At 35.4% G+C, this 24,360-nt stretch overlaps 1 protein-coding gene across 1 annotated transcript in view; it reads right to left on the bottom strand.

Annotated features, from left to right (window-relative positions):
- LOC127833498 (inositol 1,4,5-trisphosphate receptor type 2-like) overlaps positions 1 to 24,360 on the bottom strand; it is a 183,782-nt gene that overhangs the window by 149,144 nt on the left and 10,278 nt on the right. Inside the window, exons 4-10 of the mRNA XM_052358786.1 lie at positions 19,859 to 19,945; positions 14,825 to 14,902; positions 11,841 to 11,921; positions 7,468 to 7,571; positions 6,089 to 6,176; positions 3,674 to 3,761; positions 3,319 to 3,426 (exon numbers count right to left, since the gene is read on the bottom strand). Coding sequence (XP_052214746.1) covers positions 3,319 to 3,426; positions 3,674 to 3,761; positions 6,089 to 6,176; positions 7,468 to 7,571; positions 11,841 to 11,921; positions 14,825 to 14,902; positions 19,859 to 19,945 — 634 coding nt within the window. The remainder of the gene's footprint in view (positions 1 to 3,318; positions 3,427 to 3,673; positions 3,762 to 6,088; positions 6,177 to 7,467; positions 7,572 to 11,840; positions 11,922 to 14,824; positions 14,903 to 19,858; positions 19,946 to 24,360) is intronic.

A 24,360-nucleotide genomic window follows, 5' to 3' on the forward strand; every position in this document is an offset into this window, starting at 1 on the left:
TGGCACTGTGTCAACTGTTATAATCAATATGAGCCTCTAATCGGGCACTGTGTCAACTGTTATAATCAATAAGATCCTCTAATCCGGCACTGTGTCAACTGTTATAATCAATATGAGCCTCTAATCCGGCACTGTGTCAATTGTTATAATCAATGTGAGCCTCTAATCCGGCACTGTGTCAACTGTTATAATCAATATGAGCCTCTAATCTGGCACTGTGTCAACTGTTTTAATCAATATGAGCCTCTAATCCGGCACTGTGTCAACTGTTATAATCAATATGAGCCTCTAATCTGGCACTGTGTCAACTGTTATAATCAATATGAGACTCTAATCCGGCACTGTGTCAACTGTTATAATCAATATGAGCCTCTAATCTGGCACTGTGTCAACTGTAATAATCAATATGAGCCTCTAATCCGACACTGTGTCAACTGTTATAATCAATATGAGCCTCTAATCTGGCACTGTGTCAACTGTTAGAATCAATATGAGCCTCTAATCCGGCACTGTGTCAACTGTTATAATCAATGTGAGCCTCTAATCCGGCACTGTGTCAACTGTTATAATCAATATGAGCCTCACTGTGTCAACTGTTATAATCAATATGAGCCTCACTGTGTCAACTGTTATAATCAATATGAGCCTCTAATCCGGCACTGTGTCAACTGTTATAATCAAAATGAGCCTCTTATCCAGCACTGTGTCAACTATTATAATCAATATGAGCCTAACTCTCAGATACCAGGCTTAACCCTGTACCACTTAGATACGTATTTTCACACATTTGTAGTCCCTAAGAAAGTTACATTTAATTAAAAAACTTTCTTACTAGAAACAAGTTTTAAAGTCTTCATTTCCAACCCTTACATACTCATGAGCAGCAAACAGCATGAAACCTGAACAGACTGTGAGTTATTCCCATGCTGTTCTGGTTTTATGCTGTTTGCACAAAGCCATTTTTATTTTGCTTCTGAGAGGTAAAGGGTTAACGCATGCGGGTTAAGTGTCCTCCCAGAATATCCTGTGTCTTCTGCACAGGCTAATTGGGGAATATATTTTCTGCTCAAACACGATTTTTTTTCTAAGAAGTTTGAATTTTTTTTTTAAACACCTTCAAAGTGTCCCCTGATCTGTGACAACCTTTTAAGGAAATGCATTTAACTCTGTTTTCCCACACAATTTCTCATATATATATATATATATATATATATATATATATATATATATATATATATATATATATATATATATATATATATATATATATTTATATTTATATATATATATATATAATATAATATATTATAATTACCATTATTATCATCATTGTTGTTATTATTTTGATTTTTGGTCTAGTTGTTATTCTTGTTGTTGTAAAAAACAAGATTTTATTGTCAACAGAGCTTTACACACTTTTTACTTAGTTTGTTATAAATCACATTGCGCTTCTCCATTTTATACACAAAAAACATTTCAAAAGAATTGCAATCAGATTGTCCAAGCCACCATACCACAATGTTTTGTCAGCAAGCATTCTTAGAAATAGGACAACATTAAACTACAGAGACATTTTTAAGGGTAAAAAAATGTTTAACTTTGGTGAAAAATAAGTTCAATGTGTTGCATTTAGGGTCAACCAGACATCCATATCTTTTTTTTGAACAGCATTATAAGCAGGGCTTGACATTAACTTTTGAAGACACTTGTCTGGTTGGACAAGTAGACCAAAATTTCACTTGTCCTGACCAAAAAGCAACTTGTCCTGACCATTATATTTTATTCTGCTCCGTACTTTGCAAAATAATGAAATAATACAAAATGCTCAAATCATAAAGACTTTAATCGTTCAAAATACATGTTTACATAATTGTAGGCAATATCAATACAAAAAGAACTGACTAGATTAACAGGAAAACTCAAGATTATTGATTTTTAAACATTATACAAAGCCATAATACATGACAAAAACTTGTGTTTTGCCACCATAAAGCCGAAAATGTTCAAAGTGATGTATATGTACATTACTGAACTTATATTTTAAACAACATTAACACAACTCACTGACGTTAATTGTCTGTAAGATCGGTATGTACCGCTGTCGTAAAATGCATATTCTTTACAAGGGAGAATATTCTTGTTATCTTAGCCAAGAAAAATGTTCAGGGTTGCTTCCCTTGTGAACAGTACTGTGTAGTACCACATAGAAATATCGGAATATCTCGCGCTTTGTTGTTGTAACGTTAACAAATATAATCAAAAAGTTTTGTAATTACTCCACAGAAATAACAGATTTAAAGGCATTTAAAGGCAATTAAATTATAACGACCACTTGTCCCGTCAGACTAGCAAATTCTTATTTACTTGTCCCGACTAACAATTTGGTTGCCCTGGACAGTCCGACTACCTTTAATATCCAGCCCTAATTATAAGCTGAATAAATAACAGGACTTAAAAGACATGACATACAATTTGCAAGAAAGAATTTGACATGTATCCAAATTTATACTTGTTGTTTTTTATAACATTTTTTCTCGCTAACCTTTTTAAACCTTCATGTTCTATACTATTGGGTCTGATGTTCAACCAGTGATTTCTTGTTGAACATTATTGCTCTTCCTTCATACAAGTTGAGAAAAGAATATCATATTGATTGACAGTGCAGGAAACAACTTGTATTTATGTAATTCAACATATTTCTGTTGCCTGATCTACAAATTAGACATGTGTACACAAACATATTTCAGAATGTCCTATGATAAGCAATAATGGCTTCCATTTTCCAGTTTGTAGATTTTAGGGGAAATCCATATGGAAACCATGAACCAAGTGATAACAATCAGTTAAATTACCAGATAAGGTACTCATACAACAATCAAATAGACATACAAGTTGTCTAAAATATGCTTTTTTATTCGAATTTGTGCTTTGAGATGCAAAAAGCCAGTGTTACCACATTTTTTTTTGGGGGGGGGGGATAATTTGTACACTAAATCAACACGATGTGTTTAGAGAGTATAGAATTGCATGACTCATGTAATAAGCATACTGTAACCTGATCCCTTTCCCACTATGAAACAAAGTTAAAGGGGCTATATGCAACCAACATAAAACCAGAACAGCCTGCGAATAACTCACAGGCTGTTAAGGTCTTGTGTTGTTTGCTGCTCATCAGTTTCTAAGGGTAGGAAATAAAGCCTTTAAAATAAGAAGTAAGAAGAAAAGGCTTTAACTATGGATGATAATATAAGTGACTTTAAAGGGGTCAAAGTGGGTATCTCAGAGGTAAATGGTCAACACCATGCAGAGAGGACCTACCAGCAGTGCTGCCCTCCTGTAGCTCTATCTGCCAGTATGTGACAGCAGAACTGCTAGGAAACAGCGTCTTGGGGTTAGACTGGTCAACTGGACGCATCCTCAAGTGCACTGCCAAATAACCAGTCAGTCAGAAATCAGTAAATAAATTTGTTGGTAAAATAGCAAATTCTGGAGAAGATACCACTGCTCTAAAAAAGATGTATAATATAGATTTTAAAATAAATCAGGAATTAACAATAATGATTAACACTTCAGTATTTATTCTCTGTTCCCAGACTAAGTGGAATCACAAATATTTGTTGTTTTTTTTGCCTAAGTAAAATCTACATGTTTCAAAGAAAGGTCAATATCCCACCATCTTCTGTGAGTACGTCGTCAAAAAGACCCTCTGCCACCATGTAAGCCTCCATCTCCTTATGATAAAACCGCACAATGTCCCCAGCCTGTAGTAAAATGGTACATTTTAACATATATGTACATATAACTGCTCCAAGCAAAAGAGCCGCATAATGTCAACAACCAGTCTTGAATGTTACATGGTATAGAGGATTGGTTTTTAAACAATTGAGCCGCACAATGTCCCCAGCCGGTTAACCCTTTCAGTGCTGGAATCGAATTTTGAAGGCCTTTGCAAACAGTTTGGATCCAGATGAGACGCCACAGAACGTGGCGTCTCATCATGATCCAAACTGTTTGCTATTCTTATACTATTCTTTGAAAAAAAATATAAAAAAATGCTAATTTTAGAAATGCAGCAGAAGACATTTTAGCAGACGACAAATTTCCCAGCATGCAAAGGGTTAAAGAATCATGTCATATATTATGAGCCGTCCTCTGTGAAAACTGGGCTTTATGCATGTGCCTTAATTTCTGGTAAGTGTTGTCTCAGATTACCCAATGTGGACTGCACAAGCTCATCAGGGACATCACTTTCAGACAGAACTGGATTATTCTAAAAGAGATTTTCTTTAAACAAAACATTGTATAAAGATGAAAGTGTTGTCCCATATTAGCCTGTGTGGACTGCACAACCTTATAAGGGACAGCACATTCCACCCACACTGGATTTTTGTTCATAGGAGGCTTTCCTAAAACGAATAATTCTGTAAAAGAGGAAAGTGTTGTCCTTAACCCTTTGCATGCTGGGTAATTTGTCATCTGCTAAAATGTCGTCTGCTGAATTTCTAAAATTAGCATTTCCTTCGATTTTTTTTCAAAGAATACTATCAGAATAGCAAACAGTTTGGATCCAGATGAGACGCCACGTTTTGTGGCGTCTCATCTGGATCCAAACTGTTTGCAAAGGCCTTTAAAATTCCGCTCCAGCGCTTTAAGGGTTAATATGCCTGTGTTTACTGCAGGGGCTCATCTCGAAAGAAACTTTTTGCAATTGCAATAAACCCTTTTTCTCACAGCTTGGTTCATTTTTTAACAAAAATATCAGTGAAACTGATGGATGCTGCCAGTGCTTTGTAAATATACTAATCTATTGAAAGCACATGAAGAAGAAATTGATATAATAACACTCTGATAGATCAACATACCAAAACAATGACCTTCTTCTGAAATCTGAACAAAATAAAGTGCCAATATGTGCTTGTCATACCCATGCTGGACATAAGTTTTTCAATTTGGATCATTAGTATCTCATGATCTGATAATGAGGAGGGTACAAATTCTATCATGGAAACTAGAAAGGTGTCACAGACACTCATTCTCCAACAAAACAAATTTGGACACGGACAGATCTACTATATAAGGACAACACATTAAATGGACATAATTCTTTTTTAAAGAAACTGGTGGCTGTCAAAATTTGCAGAATTTGAATAAAAATCCATCAAGCAGTAACAGGAATTGAAAACACTTTTTTCCATATTCTTAAATTAAACAAAGAGATACAATTCTGTTTAAATTCATTGAAGCCATAACTCCTTTTCTTACATCATCAACACATCAAGTTCATTTTATAGCAAAAGTTTGAGTGAGAACCACCAGATTATCAAAGAAGCCTTAAAAACACAATTTGTGCTAAGGTGAGCTGAAAATGCATATTTATAGAGAAATTTAAAACTTCAACAGAATTCTACAAACAATTGAACAAACGAAAATGTGGAGTCATGTGTCACAGTCCACCGGTCAATTACTTTTGAAATCCTATTGATTGCAAAATGTATTAAATGTTATACAATATGCATATATTGCTTGTAAACTTTGTACAGTGTGGAGTAAGATGCCCTAAACCCACACACACTTATTGACAAGAACAAGAAAACATATTGAATGCGAAAAAAAAAAGTACTGTGTTCTGTGAAAAGGGGGTTTAATGCATGTGCATAACGTGTCGTCCCACATGCAGTCCTCACAGGCTAATAAGGGACCACACTTTCCACTTTTATGACATTTTTCGTAAAAAAAGTCTCCTGTTAGCAGAAATCCAGTTTAGGCAGAAAGTGTTGTCCCTGATTAACTTGTGCGGACTACGCAGGCTTATCTGGGACGATACTTTACGCACAAGCATTAAACCCCCTTTTAACTCTTTCAGTGCGGGAACCGAATTTTGAAGGCCTGTGCAAACAGTTTGGATCCAGATGAGACGCCACAAAATGTGGCGTCTCATCAGGATCCAAACTGTTTGCTATTCTGATAGTATTCTTTGAAAAAAATAAGAAAATGCTAATTTTAGAAATTGAGCAGACGACATTTTAGCAGACGACAAATTTCCCAGCATGCAAAGGGTAAACAGAGCACGGCTCATATTCAACGTTACCTTGACTTTCTTCTCATCTTCAGGAGAGGGCTTGTATTTTCTTATGATTGTGAATCCAGACTGATGTATTGAGAGGTTCAACTCAAAGCTGAAAAATGTCAGTTTGTTTAAATAATAAATGAGAATCCTCCCTAATAAAGCATGAGGTAGTTGTTGTCTGACCACAACCAATCAATGGCCAAATAAGTAACAACAGACTTCTAAATAGCCTATATACAGTCAGTCTCATATTAAAACATTATTTTATAAATGTCATGCGATCATTTTGTTCTCATTCCAATTCAATACTGCACTTGCTGAATACAATTAACTATTTTTGAACATTGATTTGAATATCAAATATAAGGACTAGAAAGATTAATTCAGCTCAATTGCATCAAAAGCCAAAGGCTAATTTGACTCGCTCTTGAGTCAGTTTCCTGGGACTAGAACCAGTACTAGGTGCCTATGCAGGAGATCTAAAGAACGCTCTGATAGTGGGGATTGAGCCCATGACCTCCCAGTCACTAGACAGACACCATATCCACTACACTACAGCAACCTAGATGTTACTATATTATAAGATATTATCAACATTGTTAAGAAATATCAATGTATGTAAAACCCTGCCTATTGGATACTTATTCTGCTGGTATGCTTCAATCTAGTGACAGTCTATTTGTTAACTCATTCCAACTAACCACTCTTCAGTACACGTAGTAATCTTTACATGTAAATATCAAGAGCTATCATTTAAAATGATTAATACTACTACATGCCACTTTGACACTGACAGAGTCCATTGATAATTTGAATAAAGCATTTTTACTTTTGATCTTCAAGTTTGACCTTCAAGGAACAATTGACCTTCAAAGAACAATGTGGTTTTTGTGCACAATTTATTTTCAATCCCTTGTAAGTTTTCATTTTGACATTAATTTTTAAAAAATTTTGACATTAATTTTTAAAAATTCCCATTCACATTAGGATGAACAAGTTATAAAGGAATATTTTGACACTAAAGTGATGAATATGACCTTTGACTTTGACCTTCATATCCATGTTTACTTTGACACAACTTTTTACATTACAGGTGAACATTTGTGTCAAGTTATATTACAAATCCTTTGATGCTTGGTAAAGTAATAGAGCTTACAAGCCCAATTTTGACCATGAAGTGCTGTATTTTGAGCTTTGACCTCAAAGTTTGACCTTGACCTAACAGGTATCATCATGGCTCTTGCATGCTACTCGTCATCTCTTATAGTTGAACACTATCCTCCCTCCCCTTCAACCTCCCAATACCTATTGGTAGTCGGATTATAATCAATTCAACAACAAGTACAATAGTATTTCTATATTTAACTTATGAAGACATAATCTCTATTCTAGACACTGACTTTTTGCTGTAGACAGACACGGTGCCAAGGACATTTTTCGACACATGAAGGTACTGTCCATGGGACTTGATGCTCTCAAACACAACCTGGTCATCTACTTGCACCTGGAAATACAATGGAGAAAACATGGTTATCGAGATTGTGTGAACTGTTAGAAACACACTGAACAGAACATGGTTGTCTAGCTTTTTGACAGTTTGTAAACTCTGTGAAGGGAACATGGTTATCTAGCTTGTGTGACTGTTAGAAACACAGTGAACAGAACATGGTTGTCTAGCTTTTTGACGGTTTGTAAACTCTGTGAAGAGAACATGGTTATCTAGCTTGTGTGACTGTTAGAAACACAGTGAACAAAACGTGGTTGTCTAGCTTTTTCGACTGTTTGTAAGCACAGTGAAGGGAACATGGTTATCTAGCTTGTGTGACTGTTAGAAACACAGTGAACAGAACATGGTTGTCTAGCTTTTTTGACTGTTTGTAAACACAGTGAAGGGAACATGGTTATCTAGCTGGTGGGACTGCTAAAAACACAGTGAATAAGACATATTATCTAGCTGGTTCGGCTGTTTGTAAACATAGTGAAGGGGACATATTATCTAGCTTGTGTGACTGTTAGAAACAATTTGCAAAGGGGACATGGTCATCTAGCTTATGTGACTGTTTGGGATCACAGTGCAGGGGTTATCATCCTTGTCATCTAGCTTGTTTGACTGTTGAAAACATGTGTTAGCCTCACCGTTCTTGGCTTGAAACACAGGTAACAGATATAAAATGTGTGACTGTGTCATATAATTAGAGCATATTTGTCAAGCATTTTTGACAATTGGAAACGGGAAAAAAAGAGATATTTGTGGTTATAAACACCTACATATTTTCACATATTGTTCTTTTGAGTTTCATATGATAAATCATAAAATGGCAATTAAATCTTTACAATAAAATTCTTAAATATCATTAAAGTCTGAATTGTACTGAATATGACAACATTTATATTACAGCTGATCATTTGAACTTGGCAGCTTACCGTTCTTAAATTGCGCAATTAAGTGTTTTAATAATGATATCAGCAAGCATTAAAACAGCTGATTAACAGTGTCAATCCTTTAAAGTCTGAATATCAATCAAATCTATGGCATGCAATTCGGTAATTACAGCACTGTCATAAAGTAAACCTTGGTAAAGTCTTTAATTAAAAAAATCAGCATAGATTTACTCATGTATTCATGTGTACACTGTATTACCAGACAGATGGTTATTATGATAACCTGTTTTATTTGTTCTTATGTGACAGCAATTGCACTTATTTACCTATCTACCTATTTAGGGTGATATATAACTACAAGAGTTTTATAATTCAACATATCTATTTATAGTTATTTCTGCATATTAACGATATTTGCTTTTGTCAAGAGTTTGACCACTGTCGTTTTTTTGTGTAAAACTCAATTATGTGTTATAGGTTTCAGTGCAGATGGGCCTCCTGTGACAGAGTCACATCTGTCGTAAGTTAATTAAAGCTCAGATTACAGACTTTATTAAGGCTTTCATGTGGACATGAGTAATCAAAGTATTTTCGGCAAACAATAATTATTTACTGAAAAACAAAGTGATAACGCATATTGAAGTTCACTGACTCAATGACTTTGTGTAAATTTCATTGTTATCGGGATATTCCACTAAGACCCGATTCTCTACGATTTGTCCTGATTTCCAATATTTTGAGGTAGGGGACATTCGTAACACAATCGGCGAAGGTCCTAACTCATTCATAGCTAGTCGTGGGTCGATCGTAAGTGATTCCTGCAACTCGTGAGCTCCCAAAAAATTGTGGCCAGATTTTAAACGTGTTTAAAATTTGGCCAGGACCTCCAAGACTGAATTTAGTTGCAGTTGACTCATAACAGCGTCGTTATGCGTTCTTGGGCATAATGGAATCGTAGGTAATTCGTGACCCAATCCTGAAATCCGTGATCAAGTGATCTGTCTTAGAATCAGCTACCACTTTGTCAAGACTCTCACGAGTTCACCCCGAGTGAGTTGCAAGCCCGCTAAGATTCTCGCTATTTAGTTACTAAACAGTTTTTCGGAGAATGTGTGTGGTATATAAACAGAGCTTCTCGGTTTTCAGTCATTCAGTTGTTAGGGCTTTGTATGAATAACAGGTAATTTGTTTATAATAAAAACGGCAAGGAAAGGCAAGGGCAGGGATAAGTAAAAATACAATAGAAGAATACTACAGCTGCTCTTCGTCGTACTTCCAATTTTGATTTGGCGCCAAAAAAGAAACGGAGGCCATAAACACAGAAGAATGTAGGTCACATTGTTAATAATGACCAACATCAATAGATATTGGCCCCTTATTCATGGGTGCATTTGGTGAGGTCCTAGCTTAGTCATGATCGATCTGCATCGTTTGCAGTACAGTTGCAGTAGATTCTTAAACTTCTAATTAAATCCCGACCCTATTCAACAGAACCCCACCATTCGTCGTAACTCAATCGTACCAGTGTCGTAACTGAATCGTAGACTGTCACAAGTCTTCCCAATTCAATTAATGTGATAAATCATAGCGAATCCTGGGTTTTTTTTGTAGTGGAATAGGGCCATTAAACATTTTATGTTAATTGTTTATCTTGTTAAACATCTGAATTAATAACAATTAAGTGAAATTAACTTCTCAACATCTTGTGAATAATGCTAAAGTAACACCCTTCTTATTTAGATGGGCCGTACCTGAGTCAAGTAAGTCCCATTCAACAAAAATTGCTTTCAATGTAAACCATGTACAGCGCATGCACAGAAAAAGAGATGTTGCCATCTTTTAAAACATCTTTTAAAAGTTTAAATGGTGCTAAACAGAATGAATTATAACATTTTTTAATCACTGTCACACAGTTCCTTCTTGTTTTGTCGCTATTTTATACTTAAGTAATTCATATATAATATTTAGATTTGATTGATCAAATTAATCAATGGAACATTGTCAATCAATCTCTGATCAATTGAACAGAAACAGAATATATCCTAATGCAGCTCACACAAAAAATGTTTTATAAAAATATACGAGTCGCGTTCTGAGAAAACTGGGCTTAATGCCTGTGCGTAAAGTGTTGTCCCAGATTAGCCTGTGCAGTCTGCACAGGCTAACCAGGGACGACACTTTCCGCTTTTATGGTATTTTTAGTTTCAAGGAAGTCCCTCCTTACCAAAAATCACGTTTAGGTGGAAAGTGTTGTCCCTGAGGCTAATCTGGGACGGCACTTTACGCACATGCATTAAGCCAAGTTTTCTCAGAACGCGACTCATATATTTTTTTAACAGGCATTGGTCATAATGCACATAATTTTTACAATATTGTATTTTTTTTATTTTATTTAAACTTCAGGACTAGAAATAATTATATGTTCTTATTGACATTTTGATTACCAAATATATATATAAGTGGGTTAAATTTAAAATAACAAATGTCTTTTCTACATGACAGACAGTAGTCAGGTACATTGTAATACTCCTACACTAACGACTTTTAAATAACAATCTTAAATAAAGATTAAAGCAAATCAGAATGATCAAGTAATTAACACTTCCCATGGTCCAATACACACAATTGTGTTTTTAGTGTAACAATAAGGAATGGAATTGTTTTGTGTTTCTATTTTGGCAGCATGTAGGCAGAGATCTAATTCCATTTATGTATATAATTTGGAAATTTACTTTTTCACTGTTAAACAATTATGTTTAAGTTTAATTCTTTGTGAAAGTTTGGCAAGCATATAGCGTTAGATAATTTAGATAACTAGAGAGCAATATCCGTTATTTCCCAAGGGGAGATAACTACCTAATACAATATATACTTCAGCAGTTTCTTTTAAATATGTTTACAGAAAAATTAAAATTAAATTCTAAATGCAACAATAGCAAGAGTGACATGTTTTTGATCATCCTAATACAATACATATACAAACCACGTCTTTGTTTGCCTTAAAGGGCCTTGTTCACAGTTTGGTAAATGATGTTTTTCAAAACAAATTAAATGTTGGTTCATTAATGAATTATCATCATTTAAAATTGGTAAAATAAAAAAGGGTTTGTATCATTTTTCTCCATAACTTGGAAAATATGTTGAGTATTAGCATAGCAGTAATGTTTCCCCATTCAACACAAAATGCTGCGTGGGGCAGTGGTTGGGCATGTGCTTTTACTTTCTAAGGACCTGGGTTTGAATCCCAGAAATGGCAATATTTTCCATTCAACTTTTTTGCTAATATAAGTTAAGACTATTTGATACATCAAAGATTTGTTAATATATTTATTCAATTAAAAAAAAATCTGTGAACTAGTCCCTTTAACCTGGTAGAGTAAAATTCACTTACCACATCACCTTCTGCTTTAACCTTGTAACGAGGCATGACCTTGAATTGTGCGTGCTTGGCATTAAATTCTTGAAGTTCAACCTGGACAAAATAATAAGCAATAATTAATATCTGTGCAAACCATCAACAGAGTAGATGATGGTTGACCATGATTTGACTGTGTTCATTTCAAAGGGGAGGCAGTCTGACTCAATGTGTGTTCAATTTGTTATGGCGTAGTGAATATGGTGTTTGCCTAGCAACGGGAGATCACAGGTTCAATCCCCATAAAGAGTGTTCCTTCAATCTATCCCAATAACACCAAGGACTGGTTCTAGTCCCAGGAGCGTTCCTTCAATCTATCCCAATAACACCAAGTACTGGTTCTAGTCCCAGGAGCGTTCCTTCAATCTATCCCAATAACAGCAAGTACTGGTTCTAGTCCCAGAAGCGTTCCTTCACTCTATCCCAATAACAGCAAGTACTGGTTCTAGTCCCAGGAGCGTTCCTTCAATCTATCCCAATAACACCAAGGACTGGTTCTAGTCCCAAGGGCGTTCCTTCAATCTATCCCAATAACACCAAGTACTGGTTCTAGTCCCAGGAACGTTCCTTCAATCTATCCCAATAACACCAAGTACTGGTTCTAGTCCCAGGAGCGTTCCTTCAATCTATCCCAATAACACCAAGGACTGGTTCTAGTCCCAGGAGCGTTCCTTCAATCTATCCCAATAACACCAAGTACTGGTTCTAGTCCCAGGAGCGGTCCTTCAATCTATCCCAATAACACCAAGGACTGGTTCTAGTCCCAGGAGCGTTCCTTCAATCTATCCCAATAACACCAAGTACTGGTTCTAGTCCCAGGAGCGTTCCTTAAATCTATCCCAATAACACCAAGTACTGGTTCTAGTCCCAGGAGCGTTCCTTCAATCTATCCCAATAACACCAAGGACTGGTTCTAGTCCCAGGAGCGTTCCTTCAATCTATCCCAATAACACCAAGGACTGGTTCTAGTCCCAGGAGTGTTCCTTCAATCTATCCCAATAACACCAAGGACTGGTTCTAGTCCCAGGAGCGTTCCTTCAATCTATCCCAATAACACCAAGGACTGGTTCTAGTCCCAGGAGCGTTCCTTCAATCTATCCCAATAACACCAAGTACTGGTTCTAGTCCCAGGAGCGTTCCTTCAATCTTTCCCAATAAAACCAAGGACTGGTTCTAGTCCCAGGAGCGTTCCTTCAATCTATCCCAATAACACCAAGGACTGGTTCTAGTCCCAGGAGCGTTCCTTCAATCTATCCCAATAACACCAAGTACTGGTTCTAGTCCCAGGAGCGTTCCTTCAATCTATCCCAATAACACCAAGTACTGGTTCTAGTCCCAGGAGCGTTCCTTCAATCTATCCCAATAACACCAAGTACTGGTTCTAGTCCCAGGAGCGTTCCTTCAATCTATCCCAATAACACCAAGTACTGGTTCTAGTCCCAGGAGCGTTCCTTCAATCTATCCCAATAACACCAAGTACTGGTTCTAGTCCCAGGAGCGTTCCTTCAATCTATCCCAATAACACCAAGTACTGGTTCTAGTCCCAGGAGTGTTCCTTCAATCTATCCCAATAACACCAAGGACTGGTTCTAGTCCCAGGAGCGGTCCTTCAATCTATCCCAATAACACCAAGTACTGGTTCTAGTCCCAGGAGCGTTCCTTCAATCTATCCCAATAACACCAAGGACTGGTTCTAGTCCCAGGAGCGGTCCTTCAATCTATCCCAATAACACCAAGTACTGGTTCTAGTCCCAGGAAAGGGACTCAAGAGCATGTCAATAAGCCTTATTAAGCTTTCAATGCAATCAAGCTAAAATAAATTTGTTTACTCTAAACTAACACAATGTGTTCACATGGCAAATTAAGCTGAAAGATGATGCACAGTGTAAAACAACCAAAGCATGAAAGGTTATCACAAGAAAGCCAATTACCCAACATACTAGGCAATATAATTGCATGTTAGTGCACCAAGGAAAACTGGGCATGAGTATAAAGAATGGTACCAGATTAGCCTGTGCAGTCCACACAGGCTAATCTGGGACAACACTTTAATGGAACTTTTTCATTTAAAGAAGTCTCTTGTTAATGAAAATCCAAATTTGACATAGTGTTGTCTTTGATAAGCCTGTGCGGACTGCACAGGCTAATCTGGGATGAAACTTTACGCACTTAAATTACAACCTGTTTTTCACAGAACTAGGCTGATATAAACATTAAAGTCAGCTACTTACAGCCATGTTGTTGCTTTCAGTCGGAGATGTGATAGTGGTGCTACATGTAGGCTGATATAAACATTAAAGTCAGCTTCTTACAGCCAAGTTGTTGCTTTCAGTCGGAGATGTGATAGTGGTGCTACATGTAGGCTGATATAAACATTAAAGTCAGCTACTTACAGCCAAGTTGTTGCTTTCAGTCGGAGATGTGATAGTGGTGCTACATGTAGGCTGATATAAACATTAAAGTCAGCTTCTTACAGCCATGTTGTTGCTTTCAGTCGGAGATGTGATAGTGGTGCTACATGTAGGCTGATATAAACATTAAAGTCAGCTACTTACAGCCATGTTGTTGCTTTCAGTCGGAGATGTGATAGTGGTGCTACATGTAGGCTGATATAAACATTAAAGTCAGCTACTTACAGCCAAGTTGTTGCTTTCAGTCGGAGATGTGATAGTGGTGCTACATGTAGGCTGATATAAACATTAAAGTCAGCTTCTTACAGCCATGTTGTTGCTTTCAGTCGGAGATGTGATAGTGGTGCTACATGTAGGCTGATATAAACATTGAAGTCAGCTACTTACAGCCATGTTGTTGCTTTCAGTCGGAAATGTGATAGTGGTGCTACATGTAGGCTGATGTAAACATTAAAGTCAGCTACTTACAGCCATGTTGTTGCTTTCAGTCGGAGATGTGATAGTGGTGCTACATGTATGCTGATATAAACATTAAAGTCAGCTACTTACAGCCATGTTGTTGCTTTCAGTCGGAGATGTGATTGTGGTGCTAACATGGATGAACTTCTGAGTGAACCGGTGCTTCAGCTGAAAAGTGCAACAAAAATGGCTATAGCTTTGTCACAAACACGGCTCCCCCCTCCCCCCAACAGAATTGTCAGCTGGATTCAAGGGAAAATAACTCAGGAATTGTAGATCTATCGGATGAAAAAAGTTACATGCAGCTCTACAATTCATGGTGATGATAAATTTGAAGTTTCCATTGAATAGCATGAGTGATGTTTAAATGATTGCTCCACAAACCTAGACAACTTTATGAGGAAATTAACACACTTAGAAAGAATAACATAGACCAAACGACTGATAACTCCCCTCCTTGGGAATAATGTAATTATGTTTTATAACATACTACACCTTTTTTTCTTTATTATATGTACATTATGAATATTTTTCCATAAATATAGGTAAAATAGCTTTTTGAAAGTTTTCATTAGTTACTTTTCGTTTGACTGACCAATCATGTTTGGTTATTGTGTTGAATGACATGGCAATTTCAATCATGTAACTGAAAGTAAACAATTTTTAATCAAAATTATCACACAAATATTTATTTTATATTCTTATTTTAAAAATGTGATACTTATCAAACATTCCTCATTTTCTCAATAACACTGACTCGACCTTACTCAGGCCTAAAATTCAATTTCTGGTTTGTTATGCATGTACACTATCTTCATTCAAAAAAAAAATCATTATACCACAATACAAGCTAAAGTTGTTCAAATAAATACATATGTTGTTCCATTTTTACATACAGTGAACTTGACACAACTGAACACAAATGTTATCCCACCCTAGAGCACTATGTAAGCTACCTATACACCAAATTTCATCATAATATCTTTATCCTACATGAAGTTATATACAAACAAGAGGGTCCTGATGTCAATGAATCGCTCACCTGACTAACCTTGCTTCTTTAACTTAAATTTTATTAGACCCATATACAATCCCAAGCCAAATGTCATTAATTTATACATTCTGACAAAATTTCATTAAGACATGATGAAAACTGTGACCTCTTTCATCTACACAAGGTTTTACTAGAATTGGCCCGGTGACCTAAATTTTGACCCCAGATGATCCATATACGATCCAAAATCAGATATTATCAAGATAAACATTCTGACCATATTTCATTAAGATCATATGAAAACTATGACCTCTATTGTCTTCACCAAGTTTTTCTATGATTTGACCTTATGATATTATAACTAGTGACCTAGTTTTTTACCCTAGATGACCCTAATACAATCCCAACCCAGATTTCATCAAGATTAATATTCTGGCCAAATTTCATAAAGATTTAATGAAAACTGTGACCTCTACTGTCTACAAAAGTTTTTGTAAATCTGACCTAGTTTTTGACCCTAGATGACCCAAAGTCAATCCCAACCCAGATTTTAACAAGACAAACATTCTGACTATATTTCATTAAGGTCTGATGAAAACTGTGACCTCTATAGTCTACACAAGGTTTTTCTATTATTTGACCTAGTGCCTAGTTGCTGACCCCAGATGACCCAAATACAATCCAAACAGGGCTCCCCTTGCCCAAAAATTTCTGTAGCCAACATTTTAGCCAAATGGAATTTTGTGTAGTCAAATTTTAGAAACTGTAGCCAAAGTTTTAGCAAAGCATTTGCAGGGGTCAAAGTTGGATATTTTGAAAATCCTGAACTTAAAGCTGGGGTCCAGGGGGCCGCAGGGCCCTCGGTGGGTCCAGGGGACAAGGGAGACGGAGGCCCCCGGAAGCTCCTGGATTCGACGCATTTAAAGGGTGCCTGTACCTGTTCTGGTGATTCTATTTTCTTAAAAAAACAACATACACATATATTTAAAAATCTTCATGTATTTGATAAGGAACACACAAAAGTTGGTCAAAAGGCAATTCATTCACATGCACCCTCTGTCTGGCATGGACTTGACTGCAGGTGTTTCTTTTGAAGAACCCGGTAAAACCTGTAACAGTCGTTACTAATTATTATATTTTTCATACATACTTTAAAAAGTCAATAACACATGTTTAATAAATGCAGAATCAAATGTTTGTCACCATTTATATTCACAGAATCATGCTGCCAGAAGCCTCCACAAACACCTACGAAAATTGGGTATGGTGGCTTCTGCTCAACAGTTAAAATTGAAAATTTCAGCATGGGTTCCCCTAGTTTTTTTCCAAATCGTTTTGTTTGAATGCTAAATAATTGTATCCCGGTGTGACCCAAATTCGACGATGTAACGGTTCCATGAAGCAATATTTAGCAAATAATTAAAGAAATAATGATATGTTTAATAGCACAAAATAATAATTTTAAACTCGGCTGTATTACTTTGAAATGATTCCAAGACAATAATCATCCATTTAATCGATAAAAATAGAACATCGTCGAATTTAGGTGTCGTCCAATTTGGGTTACGGTAGGTTGCCCATATTTATTTTACAAAAAGTATAAAAAAACAACATTTCTTGCTGCTGGGCTCATATGTTGGGGACAATAAAACATTTTATTTAACTAAAAAAGACCTGTCTCAGTCAGAAAAAATGGCGTATTTGATTGTATTTTCAATAACTGTTAAAATTCTTTTCCTGTTTTATGCTTTATTCAAAGGTCAAAATTTTTTAAAAGCTCACAATCAATGAATCATACGTTATTAATAAAAAAAATTGGCAAATTTGCTAGATCTATCTTGCCGATTTTTGATGCAAAACAACCTAAACAGTAAACTTTAGCAACAGAAAATACGACCAAATTCGGGGTGTTAGTTTAAAAAAATAAAAACCCTACCTGGTTGGTCTTGATGGTTCTTATATTCTTTATGTGATTAGGGTCCTCTGCTTGGAGACGAAATGCCTTCTTCTCACAAGACTGATAATTCAGGGTTTTCTTACAAACTTCTCAAACCGCTTTTCCACAAGCTTCCACTTTTCTCAACCAGTTCACTCCCCGCCTGTAGACTACAGCGTAGTCTTTCTCGTGTAACCATTCCCAGCGCCACTTATTTTATGCACCTTCAAGTTCTTTCACCTTATATCCAACAGGCAAGTATCTCGTTGCCATTTTTCTCAACTTAAGTCACAGCTTCCCATTTGTCATTAAATATACGCAAAAAGTACTCAAATTGATTTAAATCGGCAGCAATCTTTAATCTTTAATCAGATGTAATTGTTAATTTTTAAGCCGCTACGATGTACGATTTGTTTTCACATCAGTAATTTGTCTCGATGACCAGTGTTTATGCCGACTGCGTATCAATTTTTCAGGTCAATAACACGGCGATGTATTGAAGCACAGTCTACAGCTGAAAGCGGTTAATATCTGGGACGGCATATCAGGAAAAAAATTGTTCAATAATTAAGCAACGATTAATAACACTTATCCCTTATGGATTTTCATGAAATAAAAACCATAATAAAGAAAATTTTATTCTCTTTAATCTGATATATAAATTATTATAATACACTTAGTGAAAAACAATTAATTATGCTGTTAAAGGTTTTTCTATTATTTGACCTAGTCACCTAGTTTTTGACCCCAGATGACCCAAATACAATCCCAACCCAGATTTCATCAAGATAAACATTCTGACCAAATTTCATAAAGATTGGGTGAAAACTGTGACCTCTACTGTCTACACAAGGTTTTTACAAGGTTTTTCTATTATTTGACCTAGTGACCTAGTTTTTGATCCCAGATGACCCAAATACAATCCCAACCCAGATTTCATCAAGATAAACATTCTGACCAAATTTCATAAAGATTGGATGAAAACTGTGACCTCTATTGTCTACACAAGGTTTTTCTATTATTTGACCTAGTGACCTAGTGTTTGACCCCAGATGACCCAAATACAATCCCAACCCAGATTTCATCAAGATAAAAATTCTGACCAAATTTCATAAAGATTGGATGAAAACTATGACCTCTACTGTCTACACAAGCAAATTGTTGGCAGACGCACACACACACACACACACACACACACACACACACACACGCACGTACGCACATACGGACACCGGGCATCACGCGGTCACATAAGCTCACCATGTCACTTGTGACAGGTGAGCTAAAAACAGGTCATCTTCTTTTTACAACAGTGGAAATGACCAAAAATTGCCCCCATATGCAGGGCCAACATGCTGGCTTGATTTATGCAAAGTTTCATCAAGGTTTGTTACTACAAGATTCCCTTAAAAATGTATCCAATCTTGTTTATATGCTTGTATATAAAGTTATCTGAATGATCTAAGCCAACAAGAGGTTCTCCATCCGTTGCCTATATGTAAACCTAGATAACCAGAGCATACAAGTGTTTCATCCCCTGTTGTTAATTAATTTTTCAGTATGACCTGCCTATAACAGAGGAGGTACTCACTTGATAGTCAAGATGGCAACCTCCATGCCGAGGCAGGTTTTCGCCGTTTTTATTCCCTTTATTACTTGCATTTATTTTTTTAATGCACCTCACTTTCCAGCTAAATCAGCAAGAAAGTTAATAGCCTTTACTTGGTATTAATATTCGCACTTTATCTCGACTTTACTCGCTGCGAAATTTCTTATTACAGCTTCACTAAGAAAATTTGCAGGAAGTCCAGATATAAAGCGAATTTTAATACGAAATAAATGCTAATCACCTTTTAACTGATATGGCTGGAAAGTGAGCATCATTTAAAAAATTAAACAAATGTTATACAGGGTATAAAACAGCAAAAAATAACTGTTGCCATCTTGACTATCTTGTGATTATTTAAACACAACACGTTTATTGCCAATTGCAACGAAGAACTCTCCAATTGGTTGGACGTCACCGGAAATAGGTCAATCATGGAAGTAGTGAATGCTATTGCAATGTGTATGGAAAAAATTCTTCGAAGGTACATTGTTTATTGTTGCATTGTTCATATTTTATTACTTCAGAAATTCTGTCATTTGTTTTCTTCAAAATCTGGTATTTGGTCACTGGAGCATATATGTTTACCTGAATGATCTGACCATACAAGAGTTTCTTCCCCTGTTGTCTGCTCTGTTCCTGCTCATTATCGTCTGTTTCTGATTTGGCCGCTTGCTGCAATTAAAAAAAGAAAAACTGCATAAAAACAGCACACAGATATTATGACAGTCTATGTAGGCTCTAAGATTTGTTCCTTTCTCAAGCTTAATTTGTCAATCTTGGCAACATTTAAGCAGCCTACTTTTCTGAAGCCATGGTAAGAACGATATCTCCTCGACTGCCCTGAATAGTATGTTTTTGAAATGTAAGATGGAATAATTGTAAGAAAATATATTCAAGATAAAAAAAATAATTATCAAGCACAGTCTTAACATGTTAGTTCTAATATATGCTAGTAAGCTGATTTTCTCGCTGCATGCCATGTATGAGGAAAACAACTAAGCACTTATTACGATTATGAATTATGTGACCCTGACTTTAAGCTTGCAACTTGTAATCTTAAAAGAAATAATGATTGCAATAGAACATTTTCAGAAAATAATCATGTTACAGGCTAGAAAAGCTACATATTATGTCCATATTTGACCTTGACACATAAATAGTACCTTTGACCTTGACCTTTGAGCTAAAGACACAGTGTTGTGACATGATGTTTCCACACAAATGAAATCAGCTTTTTTTTTTTAATTTGCATACAAAGGATTGAAGTTATTGGTGGGACAAGATTGTACAAACATAACTTTGGAACATACATGTAGAAAAGCTCAAATCTCAATGCCTCCAACATTGTGGGTCATTAAAATCAAAATGAAACAAGTATTGCTTTCAATTTGTATACTGTGCCAAATTGTTTTAAACAATTCTCTGTAGCGATATAATGAATATCAATTATAACATACACATATTGTATAACCAAGGGAAACCAAAGACAATAATTCAAGCGATAAACCACGCTGATTGAGTTTAAACAAGCTAGGTTCACTTGTCCTGGCTATATAATTACATAAAGTCAACACTTCTTCTTGCAAACAAGTAATTGTACCACATTTAATCAACTTTGCTTAAATTAAAGTTTATATTCAATAACGATATACAATAGTTGTGCGTAATTCAGTTAGTTCACCTGCCAATTTTATGCAGCAAAATTTTTTTTGTTGAAAACTTATCAATAAGCTATGTTTAACAATACAGTGTTTTGTATTCCCTCTGGTAAAAAGGCAGAATTATACATAGTGGTTATTAACCCTTCCTGTGATAAACCTTAAAAGGGGGTTAGCTCAGAAATAAAATAATTCCTTTTGTATATTTTGTTTGCTTTATTAAAATTTTCTACAGTATTTTTAATCTGTGTGCGTTCATTATCATTTATAAATTTTCTCAAAAATAACTTTGAATTTTATGCTATTCTTTCTAAATTACAATATATTTAGCATACTTGTTGAAGCAGTACATGTAGCTGCAGCTACCCCGTTGACAAGTAATATAAAATATTTTATTCCAGCCCATGAACATAGAGAATATTTTGCATCGTATGTTTGCTGTGTGAGAAGAGGGATGAGAAACAAACAAAATGTTATTTTAGGCCATACATAATCTGCTAGAAAAATGATATAAGGGTCTTCCTGACCTAGACAGACAATACCTATTGTTCTGACTTTGTGGGCTTTTGCTCCACATAAAAAATGCCTGCAAACTAGTATAATTTGACGTCAATGTTGACCCGCATGATTTTTTGTAGACATCAACAAAGATCTATTGCAGCAAGTTGAACAATTAAAATGACCTGACATGAATTACCTGTTTATAAAATTGTAGTCAAAGATGTATTATAGAATTATTAAAAGGACATTTTTGACAGTCTATTTCTCAGAGGTTTCAAAAAATTAACTTTTTGATGTTTTATGTTTTATATTATGTAATTGCATGGCACATTAGCAATCTGACTAAACAATGCAAAATGAATCTAATATTAACCCTTTGCATGCTGGGAAATTTGTCGTCTGCAAAAATGTCGCCTGCTGAATTTCTAAAATTAGCATTTTCTTCAAATTTTTTTCAAAGAATACTATCAGAATATCAAACAGTTTGGATCCTGATGAGACGCCACGTTCTGTGGCGTCTCATCTGGATCCAAACTGTTTGCAAAGGCCTTTAAAAAAATTCGGTTCCCGCACTGAAAGGGTTAATGTACAAAAAGGATTAATCTTTATTTTAAAGTTCTGATAATTAATGGTCTTTTGATAAATAACAAGTTTTATTTTCAATTCCATGCACAAACAAAGCAGTTTTTATTATGTTTCTCTTAAAATTCAATGCTACACACTTATCCAATATTAATTAAGCATAAGAACTTGCATGGCTTTGTAAGTCCCAAAAATTGAATACATCTACTACCATTGATCCCAGTTTAACCTACACTTCTAAATATTGCACGCTCTTTAATAATTAATATCTAAAGATGTTTTACCAATTTAAAGGCATAACTCATTTCTTTCTCATCGAATGGTCTTTTTTTACGTGCAAAGATTCAGATTATATTTTGTTTGGATTTTTAGCCAAATTAAATGCTTTTATAGTAAGTGAACCTACTCCCACTTTTGCTGGGAAAGCTACTTAAACTGTGTACTATAAGTGTAGAATCTTACTCCAGTTACTGACAATATTAAGTAACCAATACTAAAAGCGTTTTAAATACTTAACATATTTTTTGGTAAAAGGATGTTTAAACATTCACCTAATCAATCTACCTTTTTTGCACATGTATGGCTGCCAATCGCTTATATTATATTCTGTTGCACTGCTCTTTAGATTTACTTACAAATTCTTGCAACAAAGTAAACTACAAAAATATTTGGTCCCATTTTCACTGCACAAGATAAACAGCTTTAATATTGGTATTGATTTTCAAAATCCATCTCAATATTTTATTATCCTAAAGCACTCAATAAATAAGGTTTATGTCAAGGTTATTTACATTACTGTAAATACCTCGGTAGCTGTTTGAAAACTGCATATATTCAAACCTTATAAGTTGACTGTCTCTTGTATTAGGATTTCCCTGATGAATAGTAAACGTGAAACTTTTAATATCGGCAAAATATAACAGGTTTGACTAATACTATGGTTTATCTTATGTTTTACAATTTTATGTTTATTTAGCTCAAACAATATTTAGACCCAGGAATGTTGAACTTAATTTATTGAAAATAGAACTTTACATGAGTATTGTTCTAATTTTATAGGTAAAATAAGTGCATGTTAGTGTTCCGATATATTGCAAAACATCCATTGATTGAAGATGGCCTAATGACCCAGAAGAAACAATGGACTTAAAAAAGACAGTAGAATTATATACATGTATGTTCATGTCAATCTTCTGATTGAGTGCATAATGACCTTAAAAGAACACACTTTATAATATTTTGGAATAAATATGGTGTTCATTGTAAGAATGTTAAATATGCTTTCACTAATATTGTGATCAATAATATTGAATTTCAACAGAAGAAGCACAGTCGAATTAACCTTAACAAAATATATAAATAAGTGTCTATATATCCAATGCTTGAGTGCATTTTTCATTGAACTGCATTTCAAAAAGGAGCTTAATTTGTCAAATACAAGATCACTTCTGAATACGGGCCCTGTCAAGCGAATCCCTTTATGTGAAACAGTTCATCAAATCAGAGTACCCCATAGGTATTAATAAGAAATATAATATTTCATATACATCTTTGATTATATTTGAGCCGTGCTCTGTGAAAAGGGGGTTTAATGCATGTGCGAAAAATGTTGTCCCAGATTAAATAAATGGGCAGTGCTCTGTGAAAAGGGGGTTTAATGCATGTGCGTAAAATGTTGTCCCAGATTAAATAAATGGGCAGTGCTCTGTGAAAAGGGGGTTTAATGCATGTGCGAAAAATGTTGTCCCAGATTTAATAAATGGGCAGTGCTCTGTGAAAAGGGGGTTTAATGCATGTGCATAAAATGTTGTCCCAGATTAAATAAATGGGCAGTGCTCTGTGAAAAGGGGGTTTAATGCATGTGCGTAAAATGTTGTCCCAAATAAAATAAATGGGCAGTGCTCTGTGAAAAGGGGGTTTAATGCATGTGCGAAAAATGTTGTCCCAGATTTAATAAATGGGCAGTGCTCTGTGAAAAGGGGGTTTAATGCATGTGCATAAAATGTTGTCCCAGATTAAATAAATGGGCAGTGCTCTGTGAAAAGGGGGTTTAATGCATGTGCGTAAAATGTTGTCCCAAATAAAATAAATGGGCAGTGCTCTGTGAAAAGGGGGTTTAATGCATGTGCGAAAAATGTTTTCCCATATTTAATAAATGGGCAGTGCTCTGTGAAAAGGGGGTTTAATGCATGTGCATAAAATGTTGTCCCAGATTAAATAAATGGGCAGTGCTCTGTGAAAAGGGGGTTTAATGCATGTGCGTAAAATGTTGTCCCAGATTAAATAAATGGGCAGTGCTCTGTGAAAAGGGGGTTTAATGCATGTGCGAAAAATGTTGTCCCAGAT

Source organism: Dreissena polymorpha, chromosome 6 (assembly GCF_020536995.1).
Source record: "Dreissena polymorpha isolate Duluth1 chromosome 6, UMN_Dpol_1.0, whole genome shotgun sequence".
Taxonomy (NCBI): Eukaryota; Metazoa; Mollusca; class Bivalvia; order Myida; family Dreissenidae; genus Dreissena; species Dreissena polymorpha.